A 22,096-nucleotide genomic window follows, 5' to 3' on the forward strand; every position below is an offset into this window, starting at 1 on the left:
GCGCCCCGGCCGCCAGGCGCGTTTCCACGAGCCGCCCATGGGTAGCATGGCGGCGGCGGCGGCCCCTCCTGCTGCCCGCGGTCTGTAGGTGGCGCGGCGGCCGAGGGCGCTCCCGGGCAGCGGCTCCGGCGGCGCCTCCGCTGCGCCGCGTCCCGCGCTCCCCCTGCTCGCCGGGGCCGCGGCGGGGGCGGCCGGGCTGCGCTGCGCTGCGCTCCGCCCCGCCGTGCGGGGGTGTCTGGGCGCCCGGGAGCAGCACGGCTGCTGCAGTGCCGCCGCGGCCGAGTGGAGCGGCGGAGCTGAGGGTGCCCGCGGGGGCTCCTCGGAGGGAGGAGAAGAGAAGGGCGCGGGGTCGCGGGTGCCGACGGCGCTGAGAGGCTGCCGAGAGCGGGACCATGTCGCTGCAGAGCCCGCCGGCTGCCGCCGAGCTGCCCCCCGGCCCCGGCGAGGGGCATCCGCCGGGAGCGGAGCTGAGCCAGGGCAGCGCCGCGGCCCCGTCAGCCGAGGAGGCTGGCGAAGAGGAGGAAGAAGAGGGAGAAGGGGAGAAGGAAAAGGAAAAGGAAAAAGAGAAGGAAAAGGAGGGAGAGAAATTGCCGCCCATCCCGTCGGCGTCCACCGCGGCTGCCGGGGTAAGTCCCGTCGGCGCCCGGGCAGGCGCCCGCGGGCCCGCCTGTGCCACTCCGTGTTCGTTTGCTGTGTTTGCCGCTTCATTTGGGAGGAGAAAGGGAAGGGGGAATCATCGTCTTCATTTTCTTTCATGTTCCTTTCCGTTGAGAGGCTTTCATTCAAGTTTCTTAAAAATAACAAGTGCATCTGTAAGCAATGACATAATGAAGCTATAAATTCTCCATCCACTTATAGTTAACATTTTACAACGGTCTGCTCTGTCGGGTTAGTCATGACTGAGGGTTTGCAGCATTGTGAATGTTCATTAAGGGTTCTCGGGGGTGGAGAGTTTCAGCTCTAATACACTTAATGGCGAGAGAGGTAGCTGGGGAATACTTATGTATTTTTAACTTTTTCTTTTAAAATATTTCCCGGTTTTTTTTTGTGTTGAAGCAAAGATCACAGAACATTTTGATGAAATGATGAATGAATTCATGCAGAGAAAAAAATGGGGGAAGGATATTTGCCAGAATAACTTCCTTTCAGAAACCTTTTTTCAGGTTTTAATTATCCCAGAGTTGTTCTTTTCTTTCTGCTGTCCATACAATATTACAGAACATCAAATTTTCCTGACATGAGTTGGATATCTTACATAACTTAACATTAGAATTTGTGGTAAGTTACTTCAGTCCAACAACAGAACAAAAATGTTACTAATCCTGTAGCAATACACTTAGGAGATTTTAGTTCAGCAGTTCTGATAGGCATTGGACTTATTAGAAATTATCATTTAAATTATCATTTATTTAAATTCATAATTTGAATTTAAAAGATTGCACATATATGTCAGGAAATAATTCTGATGTTAAACTGAGTAATTGTATGCAAACTCCTTGGAGCAATTCTGCCAATTTTGTGCTTTGCCTAAATGTTCCAATCTTCTGAAAGACTTTCAGCTTTGTAAATCTGTCAGGATGTGCAAGAATATGTTTATTCTTGTGATTCAAATACCAGTTTGATGGGAGAAATCTGTAATGGACAAGTGCCCAGGAGTTTTTATTACCTTTGAACATCTCCACCTTAGACTTTGAATGGTAAAAGCCAGTCCCTTAGAATAAAGATACAAGTGCTGGCCTAAAACGTGTCAGGCTTAGCACAGCTAATGAAAAATGTGTGCCCCTGGATGGCCATGTAGAATTCCAGCTTCCTTAAAGAATCAGGAGAACTTCTTAGTAGCTGGACATCCGTCATGTACCTCTGAAGTGTTGGCCACAGGCAGAAGCTGTCTGAGTGGACCTGCAGAGGAGCTCTGACCTACCTGGGTGTGGTTGTGTGTCAGGTGCAGGGCAGGGTTTGAATTTACCAAGAGCCTTATTGGGGCTCAGTAGCGTGTTACAGGGGGGTGGAGAGAGTTTTGTGGAGAGATGTCATGGACTATCACCAAAGAGGTGATAATTTGGGTGTCAGCTTTCAGATTCTGGAAAGAAACTTGTGGAAAGCTAGGTAATTTGCTCCCTAATAAGCAGGAACAATTAGAGGCTTCTGTAAAGGAAAAACAGTTCAAAGTTGCACCTTTCAAGGTATGAGTGGAAGGAAAATCCTGCTTCTAGTGCAGCCTGTTGCACTGTCAGATGCCTTTGGGAAGTCTGAGTGTCCTCCACATCTTGCACAGGGAAGAAAATCTTTTTGTCCTCACTAGTCTTTGCTTGCCGTATACATAAGGGTCTTGAGTAAGCAATGTTAGGGCTAAACAGGATTTTCCAGAAAGCTCCTTTAGATGATCTTTTGTTTCTTCTGAGAAAGCAGTCTGTATGTGCTCTTTGAAACATTTTGACTTGTTTTCACCATTTCATTTAACTTCAATAATGAAAAATACAGTTTTATAAAGTATGATGCTAGTAACTCTCCAGTCTTACGGAGGGCTTAGTGCTTTGGAAAACTTCCACTAATAAGCCAGCAGAGTTGTGGGTTATTAATATGATCTTAAAACAGGACTAAAGATGACTTTGGTCCTCTTACTCCCTCCTAGCCTATTCATTCCTTTTGGTGGGTGGGAGGGGATTGGTGGATGTTCAGTTTTCTGGTGGCAGTACTTGTAAGAGTCTTAGGCTCTGAAAGCTCAGTGACCTCCTACAAAATTTTTAAGTATGACATGGTGCTGTGCACTTGCCCTAGATTACTCCCTCAGGGGTTTGTCAGAGTTTCTCATTAATGAGCGTGAAGTTTCCCTCCAGGGCCTCCCAATAAAGCCTTTGTCCATGTGTTTGTCTAATATTGTTGGAACTGTACTTGAAACAGGATGATGGAGTTAAAGAGGGGATGCAGATTTTGTTTATGATCACTGCTGAAGGAGATGGCAGTAAGGAGAAAGTTATTAAGAAACTGTTCACCTGTAGTATTTCAGTGACATGGCTGGAGTAAAACCTAGAAAGCTAAGTCAGTCAAAAAGGTTGTCACAATAATTTATTTAACAAAAACTCCTTTTTTCAATTATCTCTGCTATCTATTCCTTATCAATCGTAATTAGACTAGTCTGTGCTTCAGAGCTTTTCTGCCTGGAGCACACATTTTGTGACACAGCAGATTAACCTCAGATCTGGAGTTGTTTAAAAGTTCTTTTTCAGTCACTGATGTTTGTCCAGGGTCTGTTTTACTCCAGTCATGTGCCAGATGATTTTTAAGAATCATCTTAATGATATTTCAAAAGTAATAGGCTAAAAAGAAATGTTATTCTGATAATTACCCTGGTAATTACATTCTGTTTTGGAATATTTGTTGCATATAAGGAATTTGGAACTAGAAATTGAAATTTGGTAAAAATACATATTTTAGAAATTGAAATTTGATATTTTTAAAACCAAAAGTCCTGATGATTGCTCAGATTTACAATTTAGTGAGTTATGAGCCATGGAAAAATAGCTGTATCTGCCACAGTTATTTAAAATTTCTGGCAGTGTACCAGCTTGCGTACACTGTGGTGTGGTAGGTTTATGGGCTGTATTATTGCCCTTCTGGTGTTTTTTCAGGATGTTGTGGTGGAAGTGAAATACTTTTCTTAGTACTCAGGCTGCATGTCTTAGTCTAAATGTATTTCTGTTAAGGCAAAAGGGAAATGTACTGGTTCAAAAATTTTGATAGAATATTACATGAGAACGTATATTCTCATTTGCAGAATTAAAGTTTTGGGTTTTGTGGAAACATTTTTCTTACTGAGAGCACAGATACCAGATATCAGGTAAATTAGTCTTTAGGTTAGCATGAGGTTGAAAATCATGATGTGCAGGAAGTGTATGTATATTTATTTGAGTTGATCTACCTTCTCCTGATATCAGTTGATGACTTGAAATTGAGATGAAAATTCATCATGAGATTTCTGTCATCTTGGGCAAGCCTCTTAGCCCCACCTATGCTTTGCAAATTCTCTAATAATATATCTAATAGGACCCAGTGCTGATTAGCCAACACACTAATTGCACAATCCTTTGGAAGTCTGGTGTGTGATTTCACTCCTGTTTGCTGTTAAAACACATTAGTGCTCAACACTTCCTAGCAGAGACTTGTGCAGGCTCCTTGGTGACAGCATGTACTGGTGCTCAAGCAGGGAGTCTTCTACCACTTTATTAGCCAAATTTTGTTGGTAAGCCTTTCTTCAGTGGCAGCAGATGCTGATCATTTTGAATCATTAGGGAGTTTACCCAGGTAGTCAGTATTGAATGTTTTTAGAGGTTAGAATTTTTTGCCCCACATTTTAAGTCTTGGGAAATTTGTCTAAACTACTTGAATATATTAGGGCTGTTTGGAAAAAGAAATATGTGACACTTTCTTCTGTTTAAACTGAGCTGGATGTAGTGAGAAGTACAAAAGTAGACATTAAGATGCAGAAAGTTAGAATGTTATTGACAACATCCTAATTGTATTGTGTTTTCCTCGCAGAAATCCAAGGATATCTTCATATCCTGCAAAATAATTCTTGAGTTTTTTAATGTAATTGAACGGAATTTTATGGTACCTCTCCTGAATCAACTTGAAGCAAACTTGCAGAATCATTATTTATGCTTTATTCAGTTATTACCAGTCTGATTTAAAAGATATTTAAGAATTCTGTGTAAAAACCTCACTAGGCAGATTACTATAGCAGTAATGTATTAGCCTTTTAGAGCATACTGTCATCTTAATTACAGGGGTTGGAGGAAGGAGCCAAAAATCAGTTTTCCACTTTCAGCAATTTCATCACAACTATCAACCAAAAGAAAGAAGGCATCGGAAACAGAAATTCGCCTACGCATCTTGTTACACCCAACATCAAAAACGGTAAGAGAAAAAAAGACCTGTTACTTAGTTACCAAGTTTAGAAGGTGCTCAATTTTCTGCCAGTATTTGTATTTTGGAAGTGCCATAAAATCTGGAAATCTAGATTTGTACATTGTACATGGTGTTGTACATTGTACAGGCAGTGAGATATATGATAGCCCATCCTCAGTGGAGGTTGTGTCAGAGAGACAAGTTGGATAAGAAAAAACAAATAGATCTGGAAGATGGAATAACTATCTGAAATTTTAAAGAAAGGTATTGATTCAGCAGTTTATATGCAGATATTCTTTGTCTAGCTGCAATCACGCAGTGTCTATAGAAATTGTCAGAACTTTGGAGATAATTATTTTATTGCCATCTGAAGGATGGTGGGAATGAGGCATGCCTAAGACTTTTATAAGGCAGGCAGTTGCTGAGAGATGGTGTTTTTCAGTGAAGATGAAGACAGTGATGGCAAAAAGTAAAATGCACAGGAAACAATTAGTAAGTTCTGAATAGCTTTATAAGTGAGAAGGAAGGTTGTTGTGCTGTGATGAGGTAACAATATTTGAAGAATAGATAGAAAGCCTAGCTCTTTGTTAAGTAGGCTAGAATAGTGAAGCCTAGATGAGATGATGTTGGGGTTAGACCTGGAATTTTTATTAGGCTTTTGGGCTAGGAATTCAGTAATTTGGGACTTTTCATAAAAGACTGTACAAACATTTGTCAGGTTTGTATTGATCTTGTCTCTGAGCAAGTCCCCTTCAGGCTTATTGTGCTGTGGTTCACCAAGTCTTTTTAGCACTCAGTGAATTTGGGGCAAGAAAGAGACTGCACTGAAAGAGCTCAGCAGTGTAACTTTGAAACAAAACTGTTGACAGGTATTGTCAGTTTCAAAATTGTACAGAAAAAGGTGGTTTATAATTTGCAGCATTAGATTCTTACTAAAATAATCTTTTATTAGTCCTATTAATTGTACTGCAAAACTTTCTGCTTTGTATCAGGGAGATTTTCTTCAAAGGTTTTGATCATTCCTTAAGCAGTCATGCACAGCTGAATCTTTACTTGATGTAACTGGGCAAGAAGCCAGAAATTACTGTTTTTTCTTGTCTTGCAATATTGTGTTATTGCTGTTTATCAACTCAATACCTAAAATTTCCCTTTTCTGCTCTATGAAACTCAAGTGATGGATCTTAATTAGTATTCTTTACTGGCAGAAGAGCAAATAAGTCTATGTACAAATAAACTTGAATGATGACAAAATATACTGAAGTTGACCATATGTGTTAAAGATACTATTAAAAATCAATTTTAGTGTATGTAAATTAAACTGCATATATTTCAAAGAAAATTGCATTGCTGACAGGGTGCAAGTTACCAGCTTAGCACCTGCAGCCTCGATTTACTGAACTGAGAAGCGGTGTCTGCCAGCAGATGTCTCTTCTACAGATGCAGAAAGAATATTTTCCTCATTTCAGTGTGTTCAGCTAGTTATAACTCAATGTTTAATCCATTTAAAATTGAAAAGACAGAATGAAAATTAAATCAAAAAAACTTGTTATTCTCAGAGAATAAAAATAAGACAAATTCTTACATTCTTTAAAATCAGTCCATCTTGCGTTCAGAGAATGGTGTTCAATAGCAGAACATATGCGTGGTTGGATTGTTTGGCACCTTGGCTTGGATTAATTTATTATCTGTATGTCTGCTTTGTTTTTTTTTTTCAATTACTACTCCTGTCTTAAAATAGTTAAAATAACATCTGTGAGAATGGACAAGGTTCCATATCAGTAATTGATGCCATCCTCAGGGGATTGAGGGCAGCTCTGATCTGTTATCTCATGAATGGTGGCTGAGTTAAGTCACACGGACAATGACTCTGTCATGAGCATGAGAGAAAAAAATCTGCTTTTGGATTCATGGGACTTTTTTAGCATCTGTTTCCCTGCTGTGATAAATGGAGTAGGCAGCAGTGTAGTGATACTACTTTGATGTTTAGTTAATTAAAAAAACCATATCTTCAAAAAGGCTTAGAGGGGTCTTATACAATTCATAGAGGATTTTCATTAAATATGTATGACTTTTGAGGACACTTTTATTTTATATAGTGTCTTTTATCCCAAACATATGTCATAATTCATGTACATGCTTTTAAAAATGAGCAGCATAAATCAGACTGTAAGAGTGTTTGAGGATGTTTGTGAAAACACTGTCAAAATGAGTGTTGGAAATGGAGTGGAAATTTTTTTTCATGTTTTGGGTGGGCTTACCTTGGCTGACTGCCAGACACCCACCAAGCTGCTCTGGTGGCTTCCCCTCCTCAACAGGACATGGGGAGAAAATAAGATGAAAAAGCTCAGGATTGAGATAAAGACTGGGCGTACACTTTCCGATTATCGTCGTAGGCAGAACAGACTTGATATTAATTTATTGCCAGTTAAACTAAACAGAAACAAAACTCAAAATGCCTTCCCCTTCCCTGCTTACCACACCTTCCCTTGTTCTCAGCTTCTCTCCAATTCTGCCAGCACCCTGATCCGGCATGGGCTCTCCACTGGCTGCAAGCGAATCTCTGCTCCAGACCCTGGCTCACCTCCTCCTTCCTTCTCTTTCTCTTCCACTCATATGGGTGTCTGTAGGGTAGTTTCTAGTTTCTTTCTTTTTTTTCTTCCTTTTTTTTTGATCCCTCCTCTCTCTCAGCTGCTGTGCAGTTTTAAATATATTGTCACAGGGGTGCTACCAGTGTCACTGCTAGGCTCAGCTTTGGCCTGTAGTGAGTGTGTTTTGGAGCTGTGTCAGACACAGAGGCAGCCTCATCTCTCCTCTCACTGTAGCTTTTGCCAAGTCTTGCCATGCTAATCTGATCAAATATTCTCAGATCAAATAGAAAGGAAGGAGTAGAATAGAAAGACCTTGGCAAAGCACTGCCAATTGTACTAGAATAGGTAGCCAAATGTATTCCAAAGAAGCGTTCAAAGATGCTTCTGTTTCACCACTAATTGTGTGTAAGACAAAAAAATTGCCTTTCCCAGTTAGTTTTTTGGAGAGATTCTTTATGGAAGCTGTAGATGTTTCAGTCATCTGTAGCTAAAATTCTATATCACAGTATAGAAAAATGGACTGAAGTCTTGGCCTTATACAGTAGTTGGACTTTGGTATGGTTGTGCGTTAGATTTTTATTAGCTGTAAGGAGCACCAGTGTTGCAGTTTGTATATTGAAAATTTAATATCTATATTGGAAATACAGTAATTGGCAACACTGCTATTTTTGTTAGTTAGCCAAATTTTCCATCGTGTTTGCATGTGCACATTGTAAGAAAATACTTTTTTAAAGAGTTAGAATTAAACACTTGGTGTTTCATTTTTTTCCTAGTACCAATTTATTTGTGTTAGATGCATTGTATTTGCTCTTCTTTACCTTTCTTTCAAGGGAGGGACCATCCACCTCTTTGCCTGGATGTACGGCAAAAGCAGCGCATGTCGATGGATGCATTACCCCAAGAACTGAAAGCACCAATTCCTCCTGAGCCTTCCCTTCCAATTCGAACCAAAACTGTGAAAGATTTTCAGTAAGTTATACTGGTGTTCCTAGAAGTGTGTTTTCTTCCTCTCTTTGGAATTCTTTTCATTTTGACCTAATTCATACATTTGATTTTGTTAATTTCAAATGAGGAAACATTTTCAGTAGGACTGGCAAGGAATTAGTCTGGTTATGATGGTGGGATTGATGACTCTGTTACTGTGAAAACCATCAAAATATTTTTTCTAGGCTGAAATGTTGTACCACTCAGAAAATGGCAAAACATATACTTCAGAATTAGAAATGCAGTGAAAGTTTAGTTTTGGAAAAGAATATGTATGGCTTATTGTAGGCTGGCAAAGCCCGTGCAGTCTTAGGTGTTTTGGTTATACTGGCAATTATTTCTCTCTTCCATGTTTGAAATTCTGTGCTTCTGGGGAGGAGAAGGAACATTTTTTGATTATTCAATGTGTATTTGGTGGGAAAGAAAAAGAGATATAAAGGAAAATTTGCAAAGAGGTGATCCTTTCCTGGTATTCAGGTGATCCAAGGAGCTGAATTTTTTCATATTCAGATTTTTTGTATCTATTGAATATTGCCTCTAGACAACCTTTGGCAGTGTTTGTAAAAACTTCTTCCTTATATCTGATCTAAATCAGCCCTCCTGCAGGTTAAAGCCATTAGCCCTTGTCCTGTCCATTTGAATCCCCAGCTGTGAGCCCCCACCACGTCTCCATTTCCCCTCTCCCATGGTTGCCATCCTCCAGGCCAGGCTAGGTCCTTCTCAATTGGATCTGGCAGCTGCTCCCTGCACTGAGCTGGCTTTGGATTTCCCCTTGCTGAGGATTTCTTGCACAGCCTGCAGCAAAGTGAGAGGAAGCAGCTTCCAGAGGAAGGCCTTGCCCAAGTCCAGGTAGATGACATCATTCTTCCATCATCCACCCGCACTGTAAACTATTGTAGAAGGCCACCAAATTTGTCAGGCACAATTTGCCCTTAGTGAAGCCACGTTGACTGTCATCATTGACCACCTGTGTCTAAGACTGACCACCTGTGCCTAAGATTAGGTTCTGTTTGAAAAATTTTAAAAGAAAGAAAATTTTAAGAAATTCTAGTGAATTTGAGTACTTTAAGAGCCATCATATTCTGAGAAACTTTATCATGTCAGTGTAGCTGCAGCTTAATTCTGTTCTGCTAATTATTTGTCCTAACACACTGAACTGTGACATTGTGAATTAACATTTTGAATAAAAGACATTGCTCAGGTGTATCAAACACAAACTATGCTTTTGTTCTCTTATAATACCATGATCTTTAAATGACAAGGAAGAGGTTAGAAAGATACAGATATTATACTTGTCTGTCTTTTAAGTGTGCTTAGTGAGAAAAGCTTAAAGTTACAGTGCATTTTAAGGTCTAAGTGGCTGGCAAGATCAAACCATTACCAGTATTTGAATATATTTTCTCTAGGGATGATATGGAAAAGTCGAAGGCATCGGGAGATTGGAAAGCTGTACATAATTTTTATTCTACAACTTTTGATTCTTTCTTGGAGATAAATGCTGCATTTAAGGTAGAAAATAATTCCTAATACTATTTAGTAATTACAGTGCTTTGTATCTTCAAAATGTTTCCAAAAATATCTGCTGAAGGCTTTTAGCCAGGTATTCAAGGCCACTCAGATAATTTTGTCATTATCTCACCTGCCTTTTGTAGACAATCTGTTATTGCATTGATTTATTGATTCCAGTTAAGCAATTTTATTTCAAGTTTGTGGAGCTTTAAAATTCCAGTATGTAGTTTGTTTGTGACACTGTGACTGTGTAGGTGCTTTCTACACAAATTACAGTTTTAAAACATCCATGCTAATGCAAAGGCCCAGGCAAATCTGGAAACAGAAATTCCCTATCCCTAAAAAAAGATGTGGTATGGTCTCTGTTATAGCTTTTCATATGTTACGATGGCATACTTGGTTTTCCTAGGGAGCTGTTATATTTGTCTTTCTGAATTCATGCTAAATTATTATTTCCTGCCTATTATAGAGGAAAATGTGCTTGTGATATTTGATATGGATGGTAGGATCTGAGCCCGAATGAAATAACCTGTGACCTTTAGTTATTTAATAAATATTGAGTGCTTAAAATTTTCTTGCCTTTGTCTGGTAATGGATCAACAACAAAGATGAAAGTTCAATGTAATTCATTATTTGAAAGCCTCTTACATTTTGAAAATAGAATGACAACATGAATATGTACAGGATTACTATTGTTTTGCTCTGTCTTTAGCATACAAACTAAGGAAACTTATATTCTTACGTTTTGATAAAGGAAATACTTATTTCTGAACATGTTTTCCTAAGCTTGCTGTTAAACTTGCATTTTCAAAGATAGCTATAAAATATTCAAAATGCTTCATGTATTATCTAACTTACAGAAAGATACCAATTCTCCATTTAATACCATTGAGGACTCTGGAATCGATGCAAAATTTGTGAATGTTGTCTATGATGCCTTATTAAATACTGTAAGTAGAGAAAAAGAATTCATGTTTTATACCATTTACACCAAAAGTTTTTCCCAGATAGGCATGATTTCTGAAGAATCTCTCAAAACATACTTCAGATGATCCCATGAGAATTGTCACAGAATCCTAACAGCTGCTCTAGTAAAAGAGGAGGAAAATTTTCCTTCTAGTAAAGCATAGTTTATATTGTGGTAGTTCTTAAAGACTGCATATCTTAAGAAATATTACATGGCTGTGATGGGAGGACTGCATGGTGAGAAACAAAGAAAATGTGAGGATGGGAATAGTAAAATGTAGGTCCTCTGCCTAGTATACAAAGGACAGGAGTAGTTTAGAAATTATATTTGCAAGGTATAAGTGTTGAAAGGCACCATTGGCACAACCCCACACTCACCTAGTATGTCTGTGAGGAAGATATTTAGGAGCTCAGCATCATAACACAAAAGATTTCTTAGCTGTCTTGAAATACAAGCATAGCAAATTTGCTTGCTTGTACAATACCTTGTATTGAATATGTGTAATTACTTCAGATATTATTTTTCCTTTCCTTTCTTCATAGCCTCAAGATGTTCAGAAGTCAGTCCTAAAAGGAATAATTAATGGTCTACTGCAAGAATGGACAGGGTAATTATAATAAATGTTTGCATCAGTGCTGCAGCAGCACTTAAATCTGCTACGTGTTTTTTCTTTATTATTTTAAGAAAGAAAATGTGATGCAACTTATTTGATACATAAGAACTTAATTCTCTCTGGCAAATCTGCTGAAATGCATCTTGAACTCTGTAAGCTGGCCTTAAACCTCTGAGAGACAGATCCATACCCAGCCATGCATTCCGTCACTGAATCTCAGCTGCTTGTTGCCAGGGCATTTCTTTGGACTTCTTAATTGTGAGATGAATTTAAGAATTTAACTAGGTTAAAACTTACTCTCATTGTCTATCTCCCAACAGCAACTAGGACAATTCCCTGATCCACAGTTTGATTCACAATACTGCTTGTGTGAGGCAGCACCACAGAAAGAGCAGTACAAGATGCAGAAGGGGGATATCCAAAAAGCAGGGGGGTTTTTGGAGATGACAGCATCTTAGCATGAAGTAATAGAAGTGAGAATGCATAGTGTAATTTATTAAAAGGTATAGCAAGAGACAGTGGCTTGTTGTAGCTCACATGTGACCCAGGTCTTGGCTACACCTTTCTCCAACCTGCACTGCTTTTTGTGCTGTTGCTGCATGTATTTGTAAAAGCCTTGATAAACATGGAATACAGAGGCTTCAGTGGTAGAAGTGTATGGAGAATTCTTGCAGGAAATATCAAAGAGGAGCAAATAAGCTCCTTTATGGTGTCACTTGAGATAGACAATAATGCTGAATTCCCTCTTTGGAATACCTCTGACTCTTCAGTTCTGACCTTTTTTTTGCCTTCTGTCATGTTTTTAAAAGACAGATAATAAATGGCCTGCTACTTTTAGAGAATTGTCAGAATCTGTAAATGACCTTTTCAGTTTTTGAGAGCAGTGAAGATTCTTTAATATGGTATTCTATACATATTAGCAAAGCAAAATAAAATCGTCCATGATTTCATGACTCTTAATGTCTGTAAATTATGGATCCATATGGTTCTGTTTATAATTTCATTCGTTCATAGGCCACGAACAAAGGATGATCTTAGAGCATATTGTATACTTTTACAGGTAAGAAAAATACAGTATTTTTATGTAAGTATGTGTCAACTTACAATCTATAAACCAGTATACTGTGCAAACAAGATAGTTTGTATAGATGAGATACTTCACATCTAATTTCCTGTTGTAAGAATGTGTTAAAATATGGAAAAAGTGTAATGCATGATGGGAATGGGAGCCTAATGGAAGACAGTTGATGGGGAAAGGTTACATAGACTAAAATGATGCACTAATAGACAAGTAGTTGTTTGCTTTTATTTTCTGGGTTGGAAGAATAAATATTTTACCTATTTATTTGTTCTTATGTTGTCCTTATTCCCAGATTTGCTGTAGTAGGATACTGTAACTCTGAAAGCTTCAGTATATGCACTTTCTCCAGTGCTGCATTTTATCCAGTCTGTCTGGCTGACTTTTTCCAGTCTGACTGGTTACAATGTCTGATTTCTGTCTGTGGTCACCTCTTGCCTTTGCTGCTATAGTTGGCTTGCATTTGTAGCAGATTTCCCCTTTATATTTTGCTAGTGTACCTAACACCTCTGCAAACAAGGAGCCATTTCTGCTGTTATTTGGGAATATCAAATGGCAATTTAATTTATTGATAAAATAGTTTTCTTCTCTGGGGTGGTACATACTAGCTGTGAATTAAAAAGAATGTCTCCTGCTAAAATGAGGGAATATGTGAACACGTGGAATAGAGGGAAAATTAGTTTGGATTGATATGGGATAGATGGGAAGTATAAGAATTTGTATTACTGATAGGAAAACCACATCACTTAGAGGAGTGTCGTTTGTGTTACAATGTAAAGAATAATCCAGAATTTTAAGTTCTGCCTTTGGGCTACCTGTGGGCTTTCTTTTGGGGAAAAAATTTCATACTTTTACAATACAGAAGTTATGTATTTTTTATTTGGCTAGAAGTTGTGCGTTGTTTTCTCCCATAGTTTTACCACTGTCACAGCTGTTTGGTGAACTACTTTCTTGTGTAATTGTACTGGCAACAACAAACATAAGAAAAAAATCCTAATGACTTTTTTCCCTTTATGCAGTTTATTAACCTAACACTTTTTTTAATCTTTTTCAGAATCCTCAATTTAGTAACACTTCTACTTATGTCATCTATGCTCACTTGCTAAGACAGATAGCAGCCTTAACAGAAGCTGACCATCATTTCCTAGTGCACTGGTCTAAAAAGTAAAAAAAAAAACCAAAACCCCACATTACAAATTCCATTTCTAGGATTACAATTGTTCTGTATTTCCATTGATGTTGACTGTTTTATGAATTATATGAAAGTTAATTTAATTGACTAAAGAGATTGGTTTTGTTGCTTTCAAATACATGTGGACATAGTCCACTAAGTGATACTGATTTATAGATGCACAATGTACATAATGTATAAAAATTGTTATACTTCTGCAAAAAAGCTTTAATCACAAAATTACTTATCAGAGTTATTTTTGATATCATATGCGAAATAACTTGTGTGTAAATTTTTAGTTATATGTTTACATGGTATTATTAAAACAAACATCTTTATGATCTTTGTTTAAATAAAGTTTAATCTCACATAAATTGCAAAAGATATTGTAATGTTGCTGTAATATACAGAAACCACAACGGAGCTAGAGGCTTGGCTTCATAGTGCAATAGAGGTGGTGGGAGAGTGTGGTTAGGGCATTAGATTTGTAATTAATTGAAATAACTCTAATAGCACCTCACTAAAAAAGTCATATGGGGGTAACTGCCCAAAGAGCAGCTCCTAAGTTTCTGTGCAAATTGCCTTCCATGTACTGGCTGAGCAAGAAGTTCTGTTTGAGGTAAAAACAAAGTTTGGCCACATTTGCAATTTCCAGTTCTCCTAGAAAATATAAACTAAGGATTTTCTTCTCTGTAAGGGTGGTAGTTCAATTTCCCTCCACCATAGCAAGCTGTGTCCAGATTTGCTTAAACTTGTGGTAAAATATTACTTCATTGGAGCTGCATTTACAAATGAGGTTTCCACTTTTAGTTAAGAATGCAATAGACATATCAATTTTTTTAGTCTTAAAGCATGTATTAGAAATGGAAAGCATTAAAATAGGAGAGCTCTTGTTTAGAAAAGGCTATTTTCACATGTCTACACGTGTATGTGTATTGTTGTGCTATTATGGAAGTGTGCAGCATGTAATGTAAAATGTGCACATGGCACAAGCATATGAAGCATATACCACTTTTTATTTAAAAGGACCATGTATCTCAAAATAAATCAGAATTCCTCAGTGTTCAGAGTGTGGAGTGAGATTGATAAGGATTTTTGTTTTGTTCCCTAGAAGTCAAGAACAGATAATTATTCTATTGCTCTTGTTTTTATTTTTCCACAGACTTAAAGAGCATGGTTAGGGGTGCACTGAAGAGAATTACCATATGTCAATATTTAAAAGCATGCTTTTTCAAACTTTCCATTTAGAATTTTGTTTTTATGTATAGGACAAAAACATTTAAAAAAAATAATTTAAGCAATTAAAATTGAATTTAAAAATTTTAGTGAGGGAGTTTTTTTAAAAGCATTGAAATTTGATAACAAACTCTAGTGTAGACAGTGATCACATGAGAGTAAGTGCAGCATGTTTGTTTTAGGATTTCACAGAAGAGGTTCAAGCAGGTGGTGGACAGGTTACTGCAATTTATTTCTTTGCGGCTGTTTCCTGCAAAACCTGAAGAGTTTCCACCTATGGTGAAATGTACTTGGTGGATTCCATCAGCAACAAAAGTCCTGGCTTTATTTAGTAGGTGTTTTTCTTGAACTGGGTGGTGTGGGCATGTATATGTTTTTATATTCTGCACTGTCCTGCCTGTCCAGAGTTAGGCACATTAGCACACCTGTATCTAAACCCAAAATGTGTTTATGGTCATCTATGAAGGGGTTGCTTGTTCCTTAATTCTGGAAAAACAGCTGTTTAGTCAAACAAAAGAGACTACTTTGTGTCTGACTGACCAAAATTTTATTATGCTGAAGTGTAAATGGAGAAAACTTACCAGCTTTTTAACATTTTATGAATGCCCTTATATTGTAAGATAGCTTAAATGTGAATTGGCTTTCTTCCTTTGGTCAAGTACTTAATTTTTGTGCAGGTCTAGATGGTATACTGAAAAAAATGTAGATTTTCTGGCCATAGCTGTTTGAAATTATATGGATTTCTTAAACACTTTCATTTATCAAACTGCTTTTTCATCAATTTCAGCAGAACATAGCACCCTTTATCCATAAAACCTTAATTTAGTGTGTGTTAGTAAGGTAACCAGAGTCAAACTGAGGTTCCCTTATCATAAATGGTCTGAACTAGGGATTTGTTGTTTGCTACAGCAATTAATGTGATGTTGTATAGTGTTATGTTGTAGCTAAGTTCTGTAACTAAGTTAGAATTTTTTTGTATTATTTTAGACTTGACTTAAAGTTTTTGAGATCACTGCTGCTCATGATGCCAAGAAATGAGAATTGCTGAACCTAGGCATTATATTGAAACACTTTTGTGTTTTCTTTGCAGATGCTGCAAATAGTCTGATTAGCCCTCCTATTATTTCATATACGGATTTCTATAACTCTACACTTGATCATATTGATCTTATGGAAGAATATCATAACTGGCAGTGCTATGGGAATTCTCACAGGTAAGAGAAATTACTGGTTGTTTCTTGTTGAGTAGTACTTCAAAGCATTGTATCTATGCTATGTATATCTATATTAAATGTAGTGGATATATAGTGTCTGTATATGGTATGCACACCATTTATATAGGTCTGTATAGATCCACGTTAAATACTGTATTATTTTATTGTAAAAACATATTATAGCTAATACTTGCTACTGCATGGATGTGAGATTGTCTGAAATAAATCTCATTCTGCCTTTGCAAACTAGAGAAAATATGTAAAATATGGATGATAATAAAGTAAGTTTATTAATCATTGTCATAGACTTCTGACTGTGTCTTACTACAGACATATTTTAGCCTCCAGTACATTCATAGGCATTTCCCTTGCCTTTGGCAGCAGTTGGGGAAAACTTTGAGACCATAATTTGCTCCACTGAATCAGGTATTTCAGGCTACTCTTCTATCTGATACCTGATACTTGAGAAGGAAAAAAAAAAACAACAAAACAAACCACAGAAATCCCAAATGAGAAAAGATAAGTATTACTAATTTCAGTTCCTAGCAGTATTTGCAAATAACAGTTTGTTCTAGTGAGTCAAGTATCACTATATACAAAGTGAAAAAAACAGCAGCTATTTGCAAATTATTGTGGAGGAATTACTTACTGAATGATAATTCACTCATATATTCTTAAAATGAAAATAGTATGCTAGAAAGAAAATGTTTAATTTTCTTTTCTCTTGTTAGGTTTTCTTTCTGTCAATACCCATTTATTATTTCTATAGCAGCAAAAAAAGTTATTATTCAAAGGGACTCAGAACAACAAATGATAAGTATTGCACGGGTAAGTCCCTGAATGATAAATGTTTATGTCTGATCCATTGGTGTTTTATGAGTATTTCTTAGACTGATATTACACCTGTCGTTACAACTTCTAGTATTTCTGACTACCCTGAAAAAGAACTTAAACCATTTCACTATGAATAGTCTACAGATGTCCACGCTTTGTTCTCGGAGTATTTTTTATTTTTTTTGTGTACTTGGTTTCAGGCACCTTATAGAGGGCAGTGTTTTAGAGAACAGCTTCTAGTATTGACTTACTTTTCTTCCTCTTTTGAGAAACCAGCATAACATGCTAGCATGTTAAATTAACACGATGATAAGGAAGAAAAATTCTATGAGAATTTTGAACTATTTTGTATTTTATTCTGTGGAGGTGTGTTGTCATGGAAGACCAAGATTCAACTGTATCCTTTCAGGTCATGGAAGAGGTACTGCTTCTGAGCAGTCTCTTCTGTGTGGAAGGAGGCATTGTCTGCCTCCCTCAGTAGTAGTTTTCTACAGGTGATAGGTGATACTCTTTTCCTCAGTGCCCTGTATGGCAGCACCGCCACCTATCCATTCCTATCTTGCAGGATACACCTCGTGAATAACTAATTAAAGCATAAGCCAGTTTCCAGAATCTTATGGGTGTATTTTTAACAATTTGGGAAGTGCCACCTTCTTCTTCAACGTCCCAAGACGTTAGTTCAAATGTAGTGTAGAAGGTATCTGCAGGAGGAAAGAAATTTCTCTCCATCTCCTGGAAGAGCCTGAAGCAGTTACAGTGTCAGGGAAATGTCTTCAATACAAAATACAGAGACTTTTTTACAGTTAACAAGTGTGACAGCTTTTTCAACTGAAGATACTGCATGTGTGATGTTTCTTTTTCATTCAAATAGCAAAGCCTTGTGGATAAAGTCTCTCGCAGACAGAAGCCTGACATGAATATGTTATTCCTAAATGTGAAAGTGAGGAGGACACACCTTGTTAGTGATTCACTTGATGAGGTAACAAAAACATAGAATTAAATTGTGTGTTGCTGTAGCTATTGTTAGATTTCAGTTTGATAAGCCATGTTTAAATCTTTTGCACTAAAAGATTGGGAATATAACTACATAATACTAAATAAAGATAATTTAATCACTGTCAAAATTGTAGTGCTGCAGAACAGATTGGGTGAGACATTTTGAAATTCATTTCCTGTGCTCATACTGCTCCGTAGCTAAACTCATAACAAACATACATGCTTGCACATGGTCTGTATTTGTATTTGTAATTTTTCTGTTAAAAATACAGTGCACAATTATCAATTTCTGTAGGACTTGATTCCATGATAGCAGCATGAATAGTATGTGACTAATCACTAATGAGGTTGTTCTGTACTAATTCTTTGAATATTTTTATTATTTTACTTCTCTATCCTCTAAGAATAATTTTGGGCTTCATATTTTTTATTTCTTTTAACTAGTTCCTCACATTCTTCGATGTAATTTTTCCTTTTTTATAAATGAAACAGATGTGTCCATTAAAGTAGGCAATTCTTCAATATCCATTGAACCTTGCTAATTAACAATATTTAGTGAAATTTAGTTCCCTATCTTTCTCAACACTGAGAACAGCCTGCTGATACTGAAAAATAAGTCCAGATAGTGAAAACAGCATCAAACAAATTCTGATTACTCATGTCATAAAATGTAAGTTTAAACTTTACTCACCTATACTAAAACCTGTCTATTTTTGGCCTTTTCTCCTAAGACAAAAGAAATATAATTGGTAATATTGCTTTCTCTCAGGCATTGTCATTATTTTAATCACGCTAAAATAACCAAGAGCAAATTCAAAAGTTTTTATAGTCAAAATGTTCTCCTGTTTATTTCCAGTGTTTTCTTTTACCCATCTCAGATAAGTTCAAATGTATTATATTCATATTTTCAAATTTATGGGGAATGGCAGGTGGAGAGTGAAGATGTCTTACTTGTATTTCAAGTTTTAAAAATTTGCAAAGGAAAATCACTTCAGCTAATAAACAGCTTGTTTCAAATAACACAAATACCTATAGTTATAAAATTTATGTAATAGGAATTTACTTGAGCAGCTAACAACATGGAGATTATTTTAGCACATGCGTATTCACAGCTGGTTTAAATACTCTCTCTGGAGCTGGACAGTAATTAATGGTTTAAAGGAAGCTTGTATAGGGACTCAGTCTGAAAGATCACTGTTAATTGTAAAAGGCTGTAATCTAATTCCTTGCAGATTTTTTGTGTACCTGCACGAAATGCTATCTCTTAGAACAAAGCAATGAAAAGTGCTTGTTACCATTGTCTAAAAAACAGTTCTAAAAAGCAGCTGATACTTGCTGGCAGGCATCTTACACAGAACCGAATGGTGTCCAAATATTGAAAGTGTTGGCTTGCTTCCCTGGTTCTAAATATTTCCAAATTATGTCTAAGTACTTTTTTAACTTGTCATTTCCTCCTGGCAGCACATCTTCTGTAAAAGGTAAAAAATAATGTAGGTCTGAAATATTCCAGACAAACTCAATTCATTATATCCAATGGCTTTTTAAGCCTGTTTGTACATTACCTAACTTCTTTTCAAGAGGGTGACACCATGTGCAAAGGAGTTGATGATGTCAAGTAGTCATAATTGTCTTTGTCATTGTTTTAATATAGTTTTGACCTATTAGTAGAAAATTATGCAAATTAGTGGTTTCAGTGAAGCAAGAGCAGAAGAGCAGAAGCTGAGGCATGTTCTCTATGGCTAGTGGTAGTGATAATATGTTAAATGTCCTTTTTCTTCTGCCTTACCTATTTCACAATAGCTAGCAAGGAAGAAGGCAGATCTGAAAAAGAAGTTGAAAGTCACATTTGTAGGAGAAGCTGGTCTTGATATGGGTGGCCTGACAAAGGAATGGTTTCTGCTTTTGATTCGGCAGATTTTTCACCCAGATTATGGTGAGTCCTCATAATTCCTCAGTAGATTGTGAGAATTTTTTCAGATTCTGTGTAAGCACTGCTCAGCAATAATTCAAGATTCTTTGCATTATAAACTCTTTTCAGCACAAATCCAAAACATAAACTTTCTAGTAGTTTAGCTATTAGCTATGAAGGAAATTATCTCAGTCTAAAGGTTTAACAAATATTCAAGTGGAGATAAGGCCAAATGTATTGGTTTATCATTTACCATCCTTCCCTATTTCTTCACATGCTGCATATTCTCTTTCTGCCCTCAATTGTCTTCATATTGCTAGTTTAGGGAGGGAGTTTTTCTGGGTTTTGTCAGCAGCTACAGTTGGGTGCTGTTACTGTGCTCTTCTCTGGCAAACTGCCAGCCTTGGTCTCCCGTGTATCAATGGGGATTTTTTTGGTGCTGATAGTTACACTGAGAGTGCCTGCACATTCTAGTACTATTTCTGTGACTGGGATAGGGAGAGGTTAGTTTTTACTTCAATCTTTGTTGTCATATGTTCTGTTTGTGGTACCTGTGTAGTCCGTATTATTAAAGGGGTCTGGGGTAATCTCAGAAAAGAAAGGTCCTTCAGTCAGGAGCAGAGACAGTATAGCAAGTGTGAGCCTGAATGAAAAAGCCTGAGTCTGCTGTTACCAGGACCTGTGAGCCTATAAGGCCATTTCTTGCCCAAGGGGAAAAAAAGTCAGGCCTTTTGATCAAACAGGAGATGGTAAGACATGAACGAGCAGTCATAACCAAGCAGTTCTATCCACTTGTTTTATAGTGATGTAGATGGATCTGGGTGTGTTTTATTCACCACTCTAATGAGCTTTCCTCTAATGGATACATTAGTGATGACTTAGTGAATCAAGGTGTTGCCAGGATGGCTTTTACATTGATTTCCAGGGACTTGAGCATAACACCTGATAGTCATTGAGCTTGCCTGTCTTTGCCTGGAAGTGTTCGTGTCCCTTAAAATCGTGGTCCTTTATTGTTATTAGGACTACTTCTAAAGGTACAGAATTTTAAGTCATAAATATGTCGTCATATCTGCTGGGATTATTTGCCTGTAGCCCTTTTTCTAGTAAAATGGGGTCTGTGTGAAGACATGACATTGGTGATAGCACCTTTAATAGGAAACAATTTATCCTGCAGGAAGCATTCTGTAAGTCTGACAGTTTCGTTAGTAAAAAAGCTGTCAGCAGAGCTTGGTAATTGATGAGTTTGGAAACAGTCAGAGTAATTTATTTTTTCACTATCTCTGGCAGGCTTCCTTACTTTAAAGTGCAAATTCTTTCATTGTTACGACTATCAGCCAAGTGTGGGAGGAGTTCAAAAATATTCTTGTCCCTTGGAAAGGGACTATATCCTCTACAGTCTTTAATGTTTAAGATGCAACTAACTTGTCAGAACCTTGAAAGGGAAAATATCACTGTTATTTCCCTTTCCAGGTTAACTGACTCTTCAGGTTTAACTCCTGGAATTTAAAAACTCTTAAGTCAGCTGTCTGTCTGCCTGTGTGTTTTGCAAGGCTTTCTTTATATTGGTGTGGACAATTAACAAATGAGATTCAAAACCTATTTTGTTCCAACATCCTTATGATCTTTTAGCATGGGAACTTTGCCTGACATGCAGCTGTTCTGCTGCTTCTGGCAATGTCTAATGGCAGTGTCTAAACCTTTTGTGATAAGCACCTTTTTGAGCTGGAGTTCAAAAGATAAATTGTTCAGGAGAGTGGGGGGAAAAATGTGAAGGCAGCTTTTTGCCTGTGATTTATCATAAGAACTAGATGTCCCTGAGAAAAGTTGGATTTTTTTTTTTTTAATCAAAAGGACTTTGGGTTATTTATTTTTTTAAATTAAATATTATTTTTCACACCGTGGCAACAATAATAAGCTTGGCCCATTCAATCCTTACAAATTCAAAAAGGCCATCACATTTTATCCACTTTACTTCTGCATTAGAGCACGCTGATGTGGAGTGTGTCTTTGCTTCCCTGAGCAATACTTCCTAGGCATTTTAGAGCTGTTTCTGCTTTCATTATGTAGGTTTTTACTTTCTGTCACTCTTTAA

General features: G+C 37.3%; 1 protein-coding gene across 3 annotated transcripts in view; it reads left to right on the top strand.

Annotated features, from left to right (window-relative positions):
• The first annotated feature begins 224 nt into the window (after window positions 1-224).
• Window positions 225-22,096, top strand: part of HECTD2 (HECT domain E3 ubiquitin protein ligase 2) — a 33,632-nt gene continuing 11,760 nt past the window's right edge. Inside the window, exons 1-13 of one of the 3 annotated variants that reach the window (XM_059851608.1) lie at window positions 225-626; window positions 4,785-4,914; window positions 8,324-8,462; window positions 9,884-9,986; window positions 10,847-10,936; window positions 11,496-11,560; window positions 12,581-12,626; window positions 13,699-13,808; window positions 15,234-15,382; window positions 16,142-16,265; window positions 16,997-17,093; window positions 17,971-18,078; window positions 19,896-20,028. In XM_059851608.1, the coding sequence (XP_059707591.1) occupies window positions 393-626; window positions 4,785-4,914; window positions 8,324-8,462; window positions 9,884-9,986; window positions 10,847-10,936; window positions 11,496-11,560; window positions 12,581-12,626; window positions 13,699-13,808; window positions 15,234-15,382; window positions 16,142-16,265; window positions 16,997-17,093; window positions 17,971-18,078; window positions 19,896-20,028 (1,528 nt within the window). In that variant the 5' untranslated portion in view covers window positions 225-392. The remainder of the gene's footprint in view (window positions 627-4,784; window positions 4,915-8,323; window positions 8,463-9,883; window positions 9,987-10,846; window positions 10,937-11,495; window positions 11,561-12,580; window positions 12,627-13,698; window positions 13,809-15,233; window positions 15,383-16,141; window positions 16,266-16,996; window positions 17,094-17,970; window positions 18,079-19,895; window positions 20,029-22,096) is intronic. The other 2 variants (XM_059851609.1, XM_059851607.1) reach the window with 2 other exon arrangements.

This window comes from Haemorhous mexicanus, chromosome 7, assembly GCF_027477595.1.
Source record: "Haemorhous mexicanus isolate bHaeMex1 chromosome 7, bHaeMex1.pri, whole genome shotgun sequence".
Lineage (NCBI taxonomy): Eukaryota > Metazoa > Chordata > Aves > Passeriformes > Fringillidae > Haemorhous > Haemorhous mexicanus.